Below are 20,872 nucleotides of genomic sequence, written 5' to 3'. Positions count from 1 at the left end.
ACACACATCCATGCCCGAGGCAGGATTCGAACCTGCGACCGTAGCGGTCGCTCGGTTCCAGATGTAGCGCCTAGAACCGCACGGCCACTCCTGCCGGCTCGTAATGGCGTTATCAAGATCATGAAGAACATACAATTCACAAAAACGAGGGGAATATGCTGTAACAGGCAATTCTGCCAGAGTTGATCGGTAGCATTTCTTTGTCAAAATAAATCTCGGTAGACGGACTTAGCAAAGAAAATGCATTACCTAAACTGACATAATTGTTTATTAATAGATACAAATACTTGAGGACGGTATTAAATATCTGCTGGCCGAAACGAAGTTTTTCTGAAGAGATACGAATGATTTTGGAGGTCATGCGATAAACGTAGCTAATTATTGCAACTTTACAATAATATGTACAGAAAGTTACTTATGTTGGTACTCTGTGTTACCTACATAAACATGAAGAAAAGCTGTTGACAGCACTCTCTCTTAACAGTACCGCAGAAAATGACAGGTCTGTTGCTTCTGCTACTACCCAAGTGCAATTTTTATTTAGGCTTTTATTTAGGCTTTTAGAGCGATTAGCGTTCCATTTTCGAGAAGGTGATTCGGGTCCATTAGGTTTATAAACGATAAACTTTCGCGTCTAGCTAAACAATTCGACAGTACCGATGAAAGTGGAATACGTTGATTTAGTCTATCGGCAGACAGTTGTGCGCAAAGCTGGTGATGTTCTTGCAGTATTTGCATGATGTTCTTGAGAAGTAACGATTAGACACACAAGACAAGACAAATGCGGCCAGGTAAATAGGAAAGCCTGCAAGCAAATACAGTACAGCAGTGCAAAATGGAGAAACACTTGTTTCAAAGCGTATTACACTGAAAAATTGTACCACGTGAAAGAAAAGTGTACAAATTTATATATAGTCCACAAGAATTTGAATAAATAGTTTCAGGTTTTCATAAAAGCCGGCCGCGGTGGCAGAGCGGTTCTAGACGCTTCAGTCCGGAACCACGCGGCTGCTACTGTCGGAGGTTCGAATCCTGCCTCGGACACAGATGTGTGTGATGTCCGTAGGTTAGTTAGGTTTAAGTAGTTCTAAGTTCTAGGCGACTAATGACCTCAGAAGTTAAGTCGCATAGCGCTCAGAGCAATTTGAACCATTTAACCTAAGTACATCACACACATCCTTGCCCGAGGCAGGATTCTAACCTCCGACCGTAGCGGTCGCGCGGTTCCAGATTGAAGAGCCTAGAACCGCTCGGCCACAGCGACCGGCAAACAATGGTGGCCGCGAGGGATTATCCGAGCGGTCTTAGGCGCTGCAGTCATGGGCTGAGCGGCTGGTCCCGGCGGAGGTTCGAGTCCTCCCTCGGGCATGGGTGTGTGTCTGTTTGTCCTTAGGATAATTTAGGTTAAGTAGTGTGTAAGCTTAGGGACTGATGACCTTAGCAGTTAAGTCCCATAAGACTTCACACACATTTGAACATTTTTTTGAAACAATGGTGGATTTCTGTCGAGGGGTGAATGTTTTTGTGCGCCTTTTATCTACGTACTGTACGTGGAAATTAGTTACCGTATTTGATTTTCTACTGGCGGATAAAATATTCAAATAATTTACGGGAATGTGTGAGTTGAAGTCTTCGACAACCGCCGATGTCTCGACAGGTGTACACCCTGTCATTTTCAAGGCAATAATGCAGCAAGGAAGCGCAAGGAGACCTTATAAACATAAATGGACCTTCTCTGAAATTCTGTGTGGGATCCTCCTCTTTCGCCTGTCAAAAAACAGAGGATGAGAGTTAATGTTATCGCAACTATTGATTATTTATATGCACCATCGATAACTTCTGACGTCGCCCATCATTGGTTGTGAGGTGGCGCTAGAGCCGGATATCTTCACAATTCTAAGTTGTCAACTTTCCTCGCACAGCGCTCCCTTGCTGCCTTTGTGACTTACGGGGGGTAGGATGTCAAACGGGCCGACTTGGAGCAGGAGAGGCACCACTGAACATTTTAATTTCCACTGTCTATACTTTTACAAATAAATTCATAAAACTTTGTCAGCATGACCGGGAAGGATTCAGAATTCAGACTCTTAGCAGTGGAAGTTCGAAAACATACGAAATAATTTTTTTTTTTACTTGTGAACTTTCTTCATTTCTTTCACTTACTAATGGCAGCATTTGTTGCTGTAGGTACACTTTTCTTCATAAGTAAGAGAGATTCTTCGATGAATTTTGCACAGCATACAAACCATACTTAAAGGTGTATGACACTCATGAATTATCCAAATCTATTAAAAACTGTGGTAAAAATTAAGGTAATTAACTTAAAAACAAACTTATTACATATACGGGTCACTGTGTTTTTTCGCGACGATGTCGCAGCTTATAACATTTGTGTATTTTCTAAACATGAAGTTTAAAATATAACAGTTCATTCGTTTTTTCATAAATTAAATAAATTCTAGAGTTTCATACACCTGTGGGTATGGTATGTATGCTGTGCAAAATTCATCGAAGAATCTCTCCAACTTATGAAGAAAAGTGTACCTATAGCAACAAATGCAGCCATTAGTAAGTGAAACAATGATGAAATTTCGCGTGTAAAAATTTTTATTTTGTTATGTTTTCGAACTTCCACTGCAATGGGTGTGAATCCTGAATCCTTCCTGGTGATGCTGACAAAGTTTGATGAATTTACTTGTAAAAGTATAGACACCGGAAATTAAAATGTCCTGTGATGCCTCTCCTGCTCCAAGTCGGCCCGTTTGACGTCCTACCCCCTTCAAAGTGACACTGTGTGCGCCTGTCGCAGTATCGGCGGTTGCCGGAATCGTCACGCAGCTGCATTCTGGCAAGTTATTTGAATAACCAATGTCTTTAACGTGCCAAATGTTTCTAACGCGGAAGGAAAGTGCGCGGAGTTGAGAACCATTAACGTATCGAGGGGTAAGTACCTTTGTTGGTTCCCTTTGTTTCTAACCGTACAAGAAGAGCAAGAGCAACAGACAGGGGACTTAGAGCAGTCGGCGCAGGGCGGCCGGATTATTGTAATTACGCGCTGGCAGAGAGGCGATAGCGGCCGCGTGCCGTCGCCGGCTGCGGCGCGCATTGTTCGCCACAATGGCTGGCTGCGCTCCGCAGCGTGGGCGGCGGCGCCGTCGCCGAGGCCCGCCAGCGTGTCCGGCGCCGCCCCCGAGTCGTCTCCCCCGCGGTGGGGGCTTTGGAGCTCGGCGTGCCGCCGGCTGCCGCGCCTTCACTTGTCTGACAGCCGCGGGCCGGCGCTCCCTGCGCATCTGCGGCCCAGTGCAGCTGCCGCGTGGGGGCGCTGCGCTGTTTCTTTACAAACTGGTGGCGCACAGTACGTCCTTCGTATCTGACTGTGACTAAAGCGGAGTTAATGAACCAAACTTTCCGAAATTCCTTCACCAGGGAAGACGAATGGAATATTGCAGAATTTGAAACACGAACAGCTGCTAGCAAGGGTTTCTTAGAAGTAGATACCCTAGGGGTTGCGAAGCAACTCAAATTGCTTGATACGGGCAAGTCTTCAGGCCCAGTTTGTATACCGATTAGGTTCCTTTCAGATTACGCTGATACAATAGCTCCCTACTTAGCAATCATATACAACCGCTCGCTCACCGATAGATCTATACCTACAGATTGGAAAATTGCGCAGGTCGCACCAGTATTTAAGAAGGGTAGTAGGAGTAATCCATCGAACTACAGACCTATATCATGGACGTCGGTTTGCAGTAGGGTTTTGAAGCATACACTGTATTCAAACATTATGAATCACCTCGAAGGGAACGATCTATTGACACGTAATCAGCATGGTTTCAGAAAGCATCGTTCTTGTGCAACGCAGCTAGCTCTTTATTCGCACGAAGTAATGGTCGATATCGACAGGGGATCTCAAGTTGATTCCGTATTTCTAGATTTCCGGAAAGCTTTTGACACCGTTCCTCACAAGCGACTTCTAATCAAGCTGCGGGCCTGTGGGGTATCGTCTCAGTTGTGCGACTGGATTCGTGATTTCCTGTCAGGAAGGTCGCAGTTCGTAGTAACAAACGGCAAATCATCGAGTAAAACTGAAGTGATATCAGGTGTTCCCCAGGGAAGCGTCCTGGGACCTCTGCTGTTCCTGATCTATGTAAATGACCTGGGTGACAATCTGAGCAGTTCTCTTAGGTTCTTCGCAGATGATGCTGTAATTTATCGTCTAGTAAGGTCATCCGAAGATCAGTATCAGTTGCAAAGCGATTTAGAAAAGATTGCTGTTGGTGTGGCAGGTGGAAGTTGACGCTAAATAACGAAAAGTGTGAGGTGATCCACATGAATTCCAAAAGAAATCCATTGGAATTCGACTACTCGATAAATAGTACAATTCTCAAGGCTGTCAATTCAACTAAGTACCTGGGTGTTAAAATTACGAACAACTTCAGTTGGAAAGACCACATAGATAATATTGTGGGGAAGGCGAGCCAAAGGTTGCGTTTCATTGGCAGGACATTTAGAAGATGCAACAAGTCCACTAAAGAGACAGCTTACACTACACTTGTTCGGCCTCTGTTACAATACTGCTACGCGGTGTGGGATCCTTACCAGGTGGGATTGGCGGAGGACATCGAAAGGGTGCAAAAAAGGGCAGCTCGTTTTGTATTATCACGTAATAGGTGAGAGAGTGTGGCAGATATGATACGCGAGTTGGGATGGAAGTTATTAAAACAAAGACGTTTGTCGTCGCGGCGCATGGCGGCCTGAATGGTCACCCATCCAAGTGCTGACCACGCCCGCCAGCGCTTAACTTCCGTGATCTCACGGGAACCGGCGTATCCACTGCGGCAATTATCCTCCACACAGTCCCAAATTTGCCCCATCGAATTTCACGTTTCCAGAACTTAAACAACACCTTCAAGGGTTACACTTTGATAGTGATAAACCTGTGCAAACAGGAGAGAGGTTGTGGCTCCCTCAGCAAAGTCAAACATTCTACACTGACGACATCAACAAACTGGTCTCTCATTGGGAGCAGTGCATTTGTCGCCAGGGTGGTTATGTTCATAAAAGAACATGTAAACATGAAAAATAAAGGTGTCGAAAGTTAATAACGTTTGTTTTACTTGTACAGCTTTGAGTGTTTTCAGATAAAAATTTCCACGTATTAGTTTTCAGCACACCATCTAAGTTTTCCAGACGAGTGACACATCATTTTGGGCCTCCATTTCCCTCCCCTCCCAATCCCCCCGCACCGTCACCCGATCACCAACTACCAACGCCACCTCTTTCCGCGAGCCAGCCATTCGCGACTACTATATTGGTCATTTCTTATATATCACGCTACTTTCGCTTTTCATGTTACACCATCCATGTGTCGAGTGTAATAATGAATAATTTCGCTAATAATATTCAAGTTGAGCAATGTAATTGTTCTATGGGCCCCTTTTGAGTATGTGTGTAGGTGTAACCAGTGTCTTAACAGGATTTCAGACGATGGAGCAAAGTGCGCTGAGTTGACGACCATCTTCATATAGTTTTTCACTGTTTGTGGAATGTGAGGTAAAACAACTTTCATAGTCTTAGCTTGATTTCAATTTTCTATCTCTCCTTTTCGCCGGGCGTTGTGACCGAGCGGTTCTAGGAGCTTCAGTCCGGATCCGCGCTGCTGCTACGGTCGCAGGTTCGAATCATGCCTCGGAAATGGATGTGTGTGATATCCTTAGGTTAGTTAGGTTTAAGTAGTTCTAAGTCTGGCGGACTGATGACCTCAGATGTTAAGTCCCATAGTGATCAGAGCCATTTGAACCTTCCTTTTCATTTTCGATAGTACGCATGATATAGTGTCACTTTTCTTCAAACTTTTTCGTCAGTTTGAGGTGTACTATGGAAAATGGGTTTCCGGAATCAAGAGTTGACATCACACTGTGTCGGCTGCGGCACGTCTTTCTGTGTCACGGTAAGAAGTTTATTCCTCATGACTGAGCATTAACGAAGCGCTCCGAGTTTTCCTGTCAAGAGCAGCTGCAATTTTCTAGTCTAAATGCCCTAACGTCAGTAATATCCAGCTAGAAGCAACGTACTCATGTCATCAATAGAAGAGACTATTCTCCGTAGCTGCATGGTAGCCATCGTGGTTTTCTCACGGTGAACTTGCTTTGATTATTGGTGGCCGCACCACGTTAAAGATGACACCCCAGCACTGAAACGATTTCAGATGGAAATATTTCCACAAAACGGTGAGCTGCACGAAGTTTACTATTTTCATTCTACAAACATTCTAATAAAAGTTTTATTTTTGCAGATACAGGGTAGTACAATTAACAGCGAAAACTGTACGATTTCTTGTGAAGGGTTCATTCTCCTCAGTCAGCCTTAAATACAAGCGATTTTTAACATTTTTTTTGAAAAGACTAATGAAAGAGTCAAGGTAAATCTTTTTGCAGATTGTTTATTCAAACTTCGACAGCATTTTCTGATTTTTTAAAACAGAATTCAGTCATTACTGAGCCCCTCCCCCATCCGAGGAGTTAAAGTTGTTCTGTGCAAAATGAGGTGTGTCCATTACGGAATTCCTGCAGTCTGCACATATTATCTGGAATCAGCAAAAAAAAGTAAATAAATAAATAAAAAATAAAATAAAATAAATTCTTAGTCTTTGGATGTTGTGCACGGGATACTAACAGTTTTTTTAAATTTGACAAAATAATAAAACGACTGGCGTGTGAAACAAAGAAGCAGTTCCGTCGCGTGTTTTTAGTCACTATTTTTTTAAGTAACTGGTGAATAAATTAAAATAAAACAAATTAGACTCTCACTCTTTGCGAATGTGCCCGACGACTAACTCAGGCAAATTTGAGAAAGATATGTCTGTTAGTGTGCCACCAGTCCATTCTGTCAGCTTGAAATGCGCTGTCTCTCAAGCTGACGGAATGTTTTGCTGGCACAGTAATAGACATATTTTTCTGAATTCTGCCTGAATTACTCGTCGGGCATATCCCAAGGAGTGATAGTACAATTTCTTTTATTTTAGTTTATTCATCAGCTACTGCAAAAGAGACTTGACCAAAAACGCAGGACAGAACTATATCTTTATTTCAAAGTCCGTCGTTTCATTATTTAATAAAATTTCAAAAACAGTGTATTATTACTCTGAGAACAATATCCTATAGCTTAAAAAAATTGTCTTCTGATTTCAGATATGATATGCAGACTGCAGGATGTCCGTATGGAAACATCTCAATTTGCACAGAGTCACTTTAAGTCCTCAGATGGAGGTGGGACTTGTTGATAACTGAATTTCTTTTAAAAAATAGGAAATAGTGTCCAAGAACCAATAAACAATCCGTAGAAAGGTTTATGATGATTGCTTCATCAGCTTTTCTAAAAAAAAATGTATAAAGCCCTTCTTTAAAAACTAACAGAGAGCTACAGTGCATTTGTAATCGCTATTTGTGAAACTGTAATGGAATATATATTTATAAAATTATACAATAATATATGTAGATTAGTCCTAAAACTTGTCGTTAATTTCCTTTCTGTGACGTTACAATGAATTAATTCCCACATTCAGATGTCATATACGAAGTAAATCAACAAAATTCGTAGGTATGCTATAAGTGTTTTCTAAATGTGTATGTGTTCTTCTGTAATTCTTCACATACCCCACGATTATTTCTAAAACTGCAATTAAGCATTCAGTTCTTATAGATCGGCGTTTCTGTAGTGTTGATATCGCAGTCAACGTCTACACATGTAATCACAAGTCCTGATTTTCAAGATGTGACTTCGAAGTGTTCACTGGCACTCTAAATATGCCATAAAAGGCTTCTAACTAAATATATTATTATTGCTTCCAAACTGGAAGTATTAAACAGATGAATCACGAGAAAAATATTAGTTCCAACAAGACGCACAAAGGCCAGAAAATTAGCAAGTAATGAAAATCATAAAAGAAATAATGAGTGGTATCTCTTGGACAAGATGGATGACGATGGACTGACAAAATGAAGCTTCGAGTGTCTCTGGCAAATGAAATTGCTAACAATCGGGATTCGAGAAGCTAGTAAAGATTTAAAAATACGCAATGTGAAAGAAGAAGCAACAGAGAAAGATATTTACAAAAGGAACGTGCTAAATTGAAAATGTTTCCGAGGTGAAAACGGTAGGAAAATAAGTACTAAGTCCAAAGAAAGATGTGTAAGAAGAATGGAGGAAAAGAAAACAACAAATGACAAGTAACTGAAACTATCATGTGTTCCCCAGGTGATCGAGATGAAACGGAAAAAAATAGATATATGTTACGTTCAATAACTTGTGATTTTAGGTCTTTCTTTCGCGGATGTGCAGTGAATATGATATTTTCGCCCAGAGCCTGATGCTACTATACACTCACGTTATTAACAGATATTTCGCCATGGACTGTCCGTTCGTGACCGCAAACGAGTCGCAATATTTTATTTTTCTGATTCAGTCGAACGTTTTTCGGCGCTACAGCTCGAGTTTCAACGACTACGTTTACGCTTTTGGGTGTTACGTCTGCTTCAGTTTATGAACTGGCAGTAAACGGCCGACAGGTCACACGAACAGTAACATGACACGTGTCGCTTTCTGAGTCATTCATCTTTAGATGACCTAAAAACGAAGATGAAAAAGAGAAATGAAGGTAGTAAAATAATAAATTATAGCATGAAACCAACCTCTAAACGCAACCACGAATATTCAGATAACCTACGTGTGTAGATTTTTTTTTGTTTTTGTTATTTGCTTTTCTAGTGTTGTATTTTCCTCTGCTATCCTTATGTTTCTCCTTTTTCTTTTCTGTTTAATCAGATTTTCTGATGACACACCTCGAAGCCTAAACCGATCGTAACACGCTTTTGTTTCACCTGACCTAAAATGAGGTGAAGATTTCGTCAACCAGCACTACTACATTGCGACTTTTGAACTAACTTACCGTGCCAATCATTGGAGAACTTACGTCTTAAAATTGACTTTGAATCACAGTGCAACTCGGTATTTTTCATATTAACGAACACTGACAGAAGTAGTAGATGACAGACAAAAATCTGTAGACCGCGCGGGAATCGAAGCCGAGATCTTCAGTTCCGTAGTCTGGCACTTAATCACTTAGCTACCGCGAAACTGCAAGACTGAAATTCAAAATTGAAAAAAAGTTATAAAGTAGTCATAACTCTTAAGACAGTAAGCGTTGTCCACGTAATATTTTTATTTCTTCGCTGTTCTCATAAAATTGAAAGCGACGACTTTCGTTTATTGCTGTGTTACAAACCGAAGCAGATATAACGACCAAAAAAGTCAATGCATTCACTGGAAACGGAGCGTTTTGGACTGCGTAACTCGCAGGAAATGGCCGGAAGCCTGAAATGACCCATATACCATTTACAGTAAATCGTATAGAACTTTCTGTAAAAGAAGTATGCAAGTACGGAATAACCAAATTTGTTGAGAGAGACCTCATCTTACATTTAGATATTTTTATGGTTTCGTTATAATTTATTATTGTTAACACACATCAGAAATGCGTAAGTACTAAGATACGGAACGGACAGTCTTGAAAAGAACTTGTAAGATGAACATAAAGAAAAGTGATGGATTGTAGGCAATTAAATCAGGGGCAGCTGAGGGAATTATAAGAAATGGGCCACTGTAAGTAGTAGGTGAGTTTTTCTATTTGAGCTGTAAAATAACTGATGATGTTCGACGCAAAGAGGCTATAAACGTCACGTTCACAATAACATGAAAACCTTCCTGCAAAAGAGAAATTTGGTAATATCGAACATAAACTTGAATGGTAGGAAGTCTATACAGAAGGTATTCAGCTGGAATGTATGATACGTGAATGACGAAAATTTCATAGAAGAAAAGATGGTTTTGAAATATGATGAAACAGGGGTCTGGTGGAAATTAGACAGGTAGATCGAATAATTAGTTAGGAGGTAAAGAATCTAAGTGGGGAGTAAATGAATTTATGGCACAACGTGACTAAAAACAGGGATCGGTTGACAGGACACGTCTGGAGGCGTCAGTGAATCAATCGTTCACTTGGCAATGAAGGAGGTAGTATGAGGGCTACGAATTGTAAAGTGAGACCAAGTCTTAAACTCAGTTAGGCTCGAATGTATGTAAGTTGTAGTAGTTATGTTGAGTTGAAAAGGGCTTCTAACAGTAGACTGGCATAGAGAGTTGCATTAAAGTGGTCTTAGGACTGAAGAAGCACACTGGGTGTCAAGTGCCCCAAAGAAAGAAGAAAACAATGTATGAATCAACCAAATGCAAATTAATCCAAGGCGAATCAGGATGTTTCATGCCACACAGCCGTACCTGCTGATCGGTACGAGCCCAGTAATTTCACAGAGGTGCCTACTTCAAACCTAAGTATCTTTGCTTTCGACACCTAGATGGGTAATATTGTACCAACATTATTGATACGTACCAATCATCAGTGTAACTAATAAAGAAACGCGAGGGTGCGTTTAATCTCTGAGGAATGTTTGAGGTTCAACTGCTTTGCTCCTCTTTTTCTCAGCAAGCAGTGCAACGAGCGAAAACGAGGTCGTCGCGTTTCGTGCACCTTTTATTGTTTTTTAAACGCAGCGTCTAGTGAATAGGCCGTCATAGCACTGTACGTGTAATATCTTTGGGCGCCATACTGCCACCTATACTTCAACATATTTATGGTACCATAGAGGTGCCTAAGGTAAGTGTTGTAGATACTGTAACTACTATCGTGGATGTGGGTACTTAAGTTTCACCCTCATCTTTTGGTGGAATATTCTTTGTTGCAGTAGGAGGATGGTATATCAGTAATTTAATGTGGAGAACACACAATTCATATAAATAATAAGGTGACAGAAAATTTGACCAAGCTTCAAAGAACAAATATGGAACACATACAGATGGACGACATAATAAAATATTCAGTTGTTCATTCCTGGTATTAGTAAGTATAATACTCAAATTTTAACCTACTGTAGAATAAACATTGTGCGTCTTCACAGGTTTCAATGAATGTGCAGTTTCATTTTATTTAAAAACGAAACTGAATGCGAAATGGAACTATACTACTCATTTCCGTGGGTCTCCGAAAGGAAAATAATCTTCCACAGACGGATAACTATTTTTTTGTGAAAACAGGTTTGTTAATATCGGGAACGTAACTCGATATTTCATTTACGTACTTCCGCGGTCATCGAGCTTCCTATTTTTAAGCACAAATACAATTATCTGGACGAATAAAATTTAGAAAAATCTTTTTAATATTTTTTACACAAACCTGTGTTACACTACCACTACACGACAGACAAGATTGCGACAAATGAATTGCAGCGACGCGTCACGATTTCTCATACGGCAGTTGGGGCTATGTCCTTTAGGAAAACGGTTGGGACAGAGGAAATAGCTGCTCGTCAATCAACAGGATGCAGTAATAAGTTTCCTGAAAGAAAAAAAAGACTTCCCTCCGTATTCAACACCGCTGAAACGTTTATGATACGACGATAGTGTGGGTTCCAGGATGGATTCCCTTAACTAAATAACCCACTTCAGCGATTGGATTAGGAGACAGGTCGGGAGAAAGTGACCCGGCCACTAACAGTAAAAAGCAATGGGCCTCTTCCACCCTATCAGATCGGATCTTTCCGCACAGTTCCCTTGGTCCTTGCTTATCTTCCTGCGCCGAGGTAATTTCAGCGCAGCCCGGGAACAGTAGAGGGTAATGAGAAACCTGACAGATTGCCCGATCAGGTCGCAACGACACATATAAGCAGTTTACAACCTGGACGGCGACTACTTGAAATTTTTTCTAACAGTCGATACTGTGCGTCGTTCCCATAAAACAATATTTTACTTCAAAAGTGAAGGACAGCGAAAAAGTTTTTATATCTGCGTTTCGAGTTCTTTCATAAAAGAGAAAGTAATGGGGGTACAGAACAGAACGTACTCATTTTTCTTTTGAGTTAACAAGTAAGACAGCATAACAATAAACGTAATCCGCCGCTGGGTAATTCAAAATTCATATGTACAAAAAATTATATTGATGTAGAATGCTTTGTTCGAATAACACGTAATTGTTGCAATTCGAATTTTCTTCAGCATCATTCATAAAAAATTGTAAACTTTTATACAAGGAGTGTCCTTACGACACACTTGTTTCTCTTTGTCTTGACCGAATGCAACGACGGATATAACGGAAAAGCGAAGAAGACGAACAATACAGACGTCTAGTTAATAAATGTCCAACTCAGCACAATTTGATTCACTTCATTTCTCTTAAAAATAAGATAGAAACAAATTTAGTGTCCTCTTTAGAATAAATATTCTGATTGTGACGTTATGGGGTGGTGGGGTAATATATAATGAGAACCTAGCCGTAAAAATCTGCATATTACGTTCAAGTTCCCTGTAACTCAAACATGTACCAAGCTGTCTTGTCGTCTTACTTTCCCTTGCTTACTTCTCGGCTGCAAAGAAAATTTTGTTCTGCTACGATCAGTGTAGTATTACTTATGTGAGGTCTTTTATGATTAAAGCATTAAAACTAAACACTTTCTCCGGAGTCAAAGATAGACACATTTGGTATTACGAAAATATTCATCAAAGTCGAAAAATAGACTATGTAGCAGAGAATAGGCATTCATTTCGCGAGAGATGAGAAAGAAACCAAATTAAGTGCTGTCATATTCCACTGTCTCATCTAACTGTTATCGTACATTAGACAACAATAGTATTTCAAATAAATGTAATGTCATAGACACCGAATTAATTTGCAGTATTGTTTCTCGAACTTACATGTCATTAACGTTATAGAGAAGATATTTTAAGAGATAACATTCTACTCTGTGAAACACTTCTGAATATCTAGTAGCTGTAACGAATTGCTGTATATTATTCAAGACAAACGCAGTAGATATCGATATGCTAGTAGCATATAATATCAGCTGTTTAAGGTAGCTCCTTCAATATTGATTCCTCTTTCAACAGTCTCAGTCATATAGAACGCTGATAGCTGAACATTCCGCTTTTCTCAATGAAAGGCGGGTGTATGTACGACGGATTTAACTTAAAGACCTGCCCCAGATACAGCTTTTTTTCGTGAGATGCCACACTGATATTTCTTATAAGAAAACTTTCAGTCTTTCGTCACAAAAAACTATAAGGATGTTTAGCTTTGCTTGGATAATAAAGTACTCCCTAATCCGGTGACACCTTTCGCCACCAAGACGGATAGCCCCGTGGCAACTAACCGTAGAGCAAATATATAGATATTTCCGCGTAGCAAGAAATTTAGTGTGTAAACAATTTTGTTTCGACCACAAACTTGTGTCAGTGCTACCCGTTTTTCATCCTACAAAAAAAAAAAAAAAATACTTGTTTGCAGGATAAATTATAGGAATCGGTTCCTTTATTTTCGTTTCAGTTATGTGAGCTGCCCATACAACTTGATACGTACGTAGTCACAGACACGTCCCTAAGACGTTATCATTCATCGTAGCATATGTCACGACTCTTACACTCGGACGGCATAAAAGACAGAAGTTTGCTGATGTAATCTGTAGCCTGTGTCGTTGTAATTTATTTGCGAAACTCGAAATTTTAATAATAATAACAGACGATTAGTTTTGAAATATGTGATCAGCCATGCATGGTACCTCTAATGTTCAATCTTGGCCTTATAAATAAACGTGTGTATGTTGCATGCCAACCGCTTAAAAATCGCTGTCATCAACAAAACAGGTACATATGGAAGGTAGGTTCACGTCATAAAGTGGTTTGACAAAAGATCCTTCCGGGTCATGACGTATGGCACTGCAGACACCAATTGTCCCCTTCAGAGCATGGGACAATAATGAGGGGATAGCATTGTTCAAACAAAACTCACCCCTCGAACCGATGGCACCTCTCGCCCACACGACAGCCGACATCGTGGCGACAAACTGTAGGATGACTGCTGCAGATATTCCCATATCGGCAAGAATTTGTTGGCAAGTTTATTTTTTTATAAAATCAGCGTCAGTAAATGGCGCTTCAAGTTCTTCTCAGTACTGAAATTGTCACTGAGTGTGGGAAAGTATCTCAATCTTCACGGTAAAAGTGTCAAATACTTGTCGAAGAAAAGGGGGCGGTGCTCCTAAGGGCAGCGAATTTCTGTCGGAGGGTGGTTGCCACACTACCCGCTGCTGGTAAGGCGGCCAGCGACCGCAGCTGCCATAGCTGACGAGACCAGTAGCCGGACGGCAACACGCACGCACGCAGTGCCGTATACAGAGCGCGTCCCGGAGATTGCAGCGCCGATGACTTTCCGGGAGACCCGACCTAGCGGCAGGAAGCGCGCAGAGCGACTGAGGAGGCTCGTCCGTTCCTTCCGGGGAGCGCGCCAAACTGGCCGCCGGACGCGACGGCGCATGCGCCGCGAGCGGAGAGCCGGGTGCCGGCACCGCGCATGCGCGGCGCACCAGCCAGTTCAAGGCACCCCCTTGCGGCGGCCTTCTAAATCTGCAGCAGCGCAACAGCAGCGGCAGCAGCAACCGGCCGCGTCGGTTGGCACCCTTAATGACTGCCCCATTAAGTCCGATTCGCTGCGAATGCTAAGGTCGCGCAGATTGCTCGCCGTTAGCGCCTAATTGAATATGGAGACCGTTCTTGGGATGTTCGGAGAGCACACTCCGGCTCCGGTGCGACCTGCTATCCGCGGCGGATATTAGGCGATAATGGGCAACGCTATTGATGAGCAGTTACCTAAAGCAGAACCAGCGGTATTAGTTGAGCGACAACAGCAGTTATAGTCTCCCTAGTGAAACAATCGTGCTCAGGTTGGCAGCACCTCTTGATGTTTTCCCATGTATGCGATTTAAAATTTGGTTCTTTCTTAAATACACCTGACGCAAAACTCTACTTGTTACTTTTTTATTCACTAACGTAAGACATGTTTCGATATGTATGTATCATCTTCTATTGGTGAAATTTATTTATGTGAAGTATAATACAAACTTTCTATTGTAGGGCTAAAATTATGTATAACATTTGCATTTTTAAGTTCATTTCGATTGTTCAACTAAAATTACATTGCTAGTGAAATTGCATTTTTACATATCTGTTTTCGTGCTTTTTTTTTGTCGTTTTGACCGCTGACATTTCCAAAGTACCCATGAAGAAAATGTGTGCAAAGTCCCTTTCTTTGGGTAGTGGTTATGCGTGTTAACGTACTTACTATATCCATCCTTTTGCGTATCTGTTGTAGATAAGCCGGTGGCTGTGGCCGAGCGGTTCTAGGCGCTTCAGTCTGGAACCGCGCTGCTGCTACGGTCGCAGGTTCGACCCTGCCTCGGGCATGGATGTGTGTGATGTCCTTAGGTTACCTAGGTTTAAGTAGTTCTAAGTCTAGGGAACTGATGATCTCAGATGTTAGGTCTCATAGTGCTCAGAGCTATTTGAACCATTTTTTTCTTGTAGATATCTCTCTCTCTCTCTCTCTCCCCTCTCTCAGCTGCTGTTAAGTTGTTAAGTACACTGTTTTCACATCTTTTTTATGTAATGTCACTCTCACCTTTATTTCACACGTGTTTTCCACGAACCGTGTTTTGAGTAGATTTTTTTGTCTGCATACTAACTGAGATTTGCTTTGTTACTGTCGCTGCTTAACCGTTCACTGTTGGCCTTATGTTTAGGGTGGCGCTAATTTTTAATGTTTCGTAAGACGTTTTTCTGAAGGTGGAGAACTTGCATGATTTTGTGTGTGTGTTTGTGTGTGTGTGTGTGTGTGTGTGTGTGTGTGAGAGAGAGAGAGAGAGAGAGAGAGAGAGAGAGAGAGAGAGAGAGAGACAGAGAAACGTCCACATCATAACTGAACTGTAGCGATTCACTCTGACCTACAAAAGTCATGGGATAGCAATTGCACATGTACAGATGGCGGTAGTAACGCATGCATAAGATATAAAAGGGCTGTGAATTGGTGGCGCTGTCATTTGTACTCATCTGATTCACGTGGAAAGGTTCAATGGTTCAAATGGCTCTGAGCACTGTGGGACTTAACTTCTGAGGTCGTCAGTCCCCTAGAACTTAGAACTACTTAAACCTAACTAACCTAAGGGCATCACACACATCCATTCCCCGAGGCAGGATTCGAACCTGCGACCGTAGCGGTCGCGCGGTTCCAGACTGTAGCACATATAACCGCTCGGGCGCTCTGGCCGGCACGTGGGAAGGTTTCCGGCGTGATTATGGCCGCACGACCCGAATTAACAGACTGAACGCGGAATTGTAGTTGGAACTAGGTGCAAGGGACATTCCATTTTGAAAATAGTTGAGGAATTCAATATTCCAAGGTCCACACTGTCGAGAATGAGACAAGAATACCAAATTTCAGGCATTATCTCTTACCACGAACAACACCTTCACTTAGTGACCGAAAGCAGCAGCGTTTGCATGTAATTGTCAGTGCTAATAGACAAGCAATACATCTTGAAACGACCGCAGAAATTAATGTGGGACGTACGAAGAACGTACTTTGTGACAAATTGTCATGTGAGTAATTAAGTATTCCTGGAATTACTCTCCAGATTCACAAATATCTGATCTACTCTAAATCACAACTGCTTGCTACTATGCCTCTAATAAGAATGTCCTAACCCTGCACAACTGAGTGGTGACCAAGCGCACCACAGATTGCATTAAAGGCAGTGTCAAGGCTCTTTCCATTACCCGTGCAGGGCGCTGGTGTATCTCTATCGCAGTACAATAGTGGTGAATTATTTACAGTGGCAGAAAACATGAAAATCCTTACGTTAAGCGCTGTCCCCCCTCCCCAGCCTCCCAAGAAGAAATTACATACAGAGTGTCTTAGGCGTGTTAAGTAAAGAGAATTAAAATGTAAAAGGAAAAATTACAAAGTTGTAAGTACAATATGCTAGAGTTATTCATAACGTATCTTAGAAGAAAGATTAAGAAAAGGCAAACCTACGTTTCTAGCATATGTAGACTTAGAGAAAGCTTTTGACAATGTTAACTGGAATACTCTCTTTCAAATTCTGAAGGTGGCAGGGGTAAAATACAGGGATTGAAAGGCTATTTACAATTTGTACAGAAACCAGATGGTAGTTATAAGAGTCGAGGGGCATGAAAGGGAAGCAGTGGTTGGGAAAGGAGTGAGCCTCTCCCTGATTAATTCAAATTAAATCGGGTGATGCTGAGGGAATTAGATTAGGAAATGAGACACTTAAAGTAGTAAAGGAGTTTTGCTATTTAGGGAGTAAAATAACTGATGATGGTCGAAGTAGAGAGGATATAAAATGTAGACTGGCAATGGCAAGGAAATCGTTTCTGAAGAAGAGAAATTTATTAACATCGAGTATAGATTTAAGTGTCAGGAAGTCGTTTCTGAAAGTATTTGTATGGAGTGTAGCCATGTGTGGAAGTGAAACATGGACGATAACTAGTTTGGACAAGAAGAGAACAGAAGCTTTCGAAATGTGGTGCTACAGAAGAATGCTGAAGATAAGGTGGGTAGATCACGTAACTAATGAGGAGGTATTGAATAGGATTGGGGAGAAGAGAAGTTTGTTGCACAACTTGACTAGAAGAAGGGATCGGTTGGTAGGACACGTTTTGAGGCATCAAGGGATCACAAATTTAGCATTAGAGGGCAGCATGGAGGGTAAAAATCGTAGAGGGAGACCAACAGATGAATACACTAAGCAGATTCAGAAGGATGTAGGTTGCAGTAGGTACTGGGAGATGAAGAAGCTTGCACAGCATAGAGTAGCATGGAGAGCTGCATCAAACCAGTCTCAGGACTGAAGACCACAACAACAAAACATTCATAACATTACCATTGTTATGACATCAAGTCACAAAATGTACAATAGCATGTTCTGATTTGTGTTTTACATACGAAGATTGTCTTTGCACCTTCCGGGCGGTTCTAGGCGCTTCAGCCCGGAACCGCGCGACTGATACGGTCGCAGGTTCGAATCCTGCCTCGGGCATGGATGTGTGTGATGTCCTTAGGTTAGTTAGGTTTCAGTAGTTCTAAGTTCTAGGGGACTGATGACCTCAGATGTTATCCCATAGTGCTCAGAGCCATCTGAACCATTTGAAACACACTGTTTGCTGAGATCAGTACATTATAGGCAAATATTGCAATACTTACAACCATAAAGATCTGCTTCATCGTCTCATGTCATTAATCCTGTGAACAGTATGGGAATACAACTGGAGGTAAAATGTTGAATCACTGTTTAATGACTCCTGTCATTTTGTGGATAACAAAGGGAGTGCAAGTAGCACAATATGAAACACTGATGAAGTCATATCAGAGGTAGACTCAGTAAGGCAGCTGATTTTCCATCACTAAGAACACTCTGAAGATTTATGCGAATTTAGACTTCCTCGGCGAATCTCTGCTATGAAGTCACCTCTGGTTATCCGCTGAGTTAAGTCGTCACAGAACAGCGGAGCATGACGCCTTGACCCGGCTGATAACCCGAGAAGACTTCATCGCTCTGGAGATTAGTAGTAAATGTAGGATTAAATATGAGCAGACTCAGGGAAGCAGCTTTTCACTGACAATTCAAATGTCCGTTTGAAGTCTCTTAGAAATGCTTTTGGTAATTGCTGTAGTTCAGCAGCTGCAGAATATTTCAATAAACATTGAAAAATCAGTCGTCAGCTGCACAAGAAACCCGTTATTTGATTTCAACTCTCATCTTCAGAAGCGAAATAGGCTCAAACACTAGCAAACCAACGTCAAAGTAAGAATTGGACGGTGGTGTCCTTTGCTACAGAATCAATGAAAGAGAGTGAAATCGCTAAAAATACATGTTAAGTGCAATGAATGGCAAAAAATTAACTATCAAATTTCAAATCGTGCATAATATATATGACAAAGGTCAACCACAGGCTGCAAACCACGTCACAAAGTAATGAGTCATTAATTAGCCCCCAGCTGCTGTGGTCGAGCGGTTCTAGGCGCTTCAGTGCGGAACCGCGCTGCTGCTGCGGTCGCAGGTTCGAATCCTGCCTCGGGCATGGATGTGTGTGATGTCCTTAGGTTAGTTAGGTTTAAGTAGTACTAAGTCTAGGGGATTGATGACCTCAGATGTTACGTCCCATAATGCTTAGAGGCAGCTAATTAACCAAACCAGACAAACACAATAGTCGTTGCACGTGAATAATTTATTTGAGGTTTCAGATAATGTGGATAACTTTCCAACACAGATGAATTCTGTATCAGTAAACACAACAGAACAGATATCTAACTGTCAACAAGTAGCTTCAGAAGACCAGTCGGTAGGCAGTAAGTCGTCTATGCCATGCAACCTTTTATTGGGACAGTCTATTCTGGTTTAGCTTCCACTTCTTTCAGCCAAATTACACAAGCCCGCTTCAGTTACTGACAATAAGCACTCAGGCGTTGAAAATTTGGTAAACATGAATACGAAACTCAATATTCCGACTTTGTTAGAGCTGCTATTAAATATGAATAAAACACTTGAACAAAATACAAAATTGTTTACGAAGATAAACGAAACACTTTGTGGTATCACATACCCATACCACCCCATTGGTGTGCCACAGTGCACAACGGAATTACAAGTTCCCCTGTCTGATGCCGACGGCGGTCACGCAGAACCTTGCGGACCCAATGGCGCACGCCCACTGAGCCACGGCTCCCTTGAGCGGTGTCTGCCGCAGCAATACAGGACGGCTGGCGGCGGCCGCTAAGCCCAATCGTAGTTGATGTCTCTTCCTTCTTACACTGTCATAGCAGAACTCTAATCCTTGCTGCTTTACTTGTAATGTGTGTCTGTACACTTTGAATAATACAAGTTAAATAAACGTTCTGTTTACTGTGTTATCTTGTTCGCTAATCATTTCCGCTTCTGGTCATCTTTCCTACAACGATACTTGCTACACAACTCTGTAGCCCACTGGTCCTTACCGTTGTATACGAAGTTCATCCCCAACACGCTTGAACAAAACTCAGAACAATGTCAGAAAATAGACAAAACACAAGAATAAAACACAAAATCACAAGAAGAAATAAGTCAAGATATCAAGAAACTTGGGGAAAAACGGCATAAACGTTCTGTACAGACCCGACAAGAGATTAGAAATGTAACCTATTATAAATTATGTGTGCTTTGGAGGTCAGATCTGGAAGCTGGAGAGATCTGGAGAGATTGAATAAGTGTCTCTAACCGTTCTTTCTACCACTCTGTCTTCTTCTAAAGTTGTGTCCCAAGCGCAGAAGACAGCTCGTCGGTCGTGGGATCTTCTTCCGCGGAAACTGTTACACTGTTAACTTGAATCTGTGATTGTGCTTCCTATGGGATGCCACATGCTCAGGTTAGTCTCTGTGTCTACAGAAAGCAAGATGTATGGTACTGTCAATGATTGTGGGCGACACTTCTCATTAATGTTTCCTGTTCGGTTGCTATTTAAATATTCACACATTTTACACTGTCTTTTACAAACTCGACATAGCTTTCTTAATTGTATGGTAACTTCTCCATACACTTCCGATACAGAGTACGACACAGCCGCTCGAAACAGAGATACATGTCTGGTTCTGATGAACGCGCGAAACAGAGTTACGCGTCCGTCCTTCTAGAACGCCCGAAACAGTGACTCGCGCAGCCGATATACTTCGTCTCCCAGGCGCGCCAAGGCGACTCGAAAGTGTCCGGAGCACTTCGGTTGCAATATCATCACTCTTATGTTTCTCAAAACTGGTGAAATTTAATAAACAAAAGCGATAGACTCATAGGGTAACCATGAGAGATTTTAGATTTGCCACTGAAAATATTTCTGCTCCGCGTAGTAGATTTGTCACTGAAAATATTTCTGCTATGCGAAGTAGAAA

The 20,872-nt window shown here is 41.6% G+C and overlaps 1 protein-coding gene across 3 annotated transcripts in view; it reads right to left on the bottom strand.

Moving 5' to 3' along the window:
* Nucleotides 1-14,371, bottom strand: part of LOC124797986 (lachesin) — an 871,202-nt gene extending 856,831 nt beyond the window's left edge. For all 3 annotated transcript variants that reach the window (XM_047261164.1, XM_047261165.1, XM_047261166.1), the window contains exon 1: nucleotides 13,892-14,371. In XM_047261164.1, the coding sequence (XP_047117120.1) occupies nucleotides 13,892-13,976 (85 nt within the window). In that variant the 5' untranslated portion in view covers nucleotides 13,977-14,371. The remainder of the gene's footprint in view (nucleotides 1-13,891) is intronic.
* Between the last annotated feature and the right edge of the window lie 6,501 nt (nucleotides 14,372-20,872).

Source organism: Schistocerca piceifrons, chromosome 5, assembly GCF_021461385.2.
Source record: "Schistocerca piceifrons isolate TAMUIC-IGC-003096 chromosome 5, iqSchPice1.1, whole genome shotgun sequence".
NCBI classification, from domain to species: domain Eukaryota; kingdom Metazoa; phylum Arthropoda; class Insecta; order Orthoptera; family Acrididae; genus Schistocerca; species Schistocerca piceifrons.
This window is presented reverse-complemented; position numbering and strand designations above follow the sequence as displayed.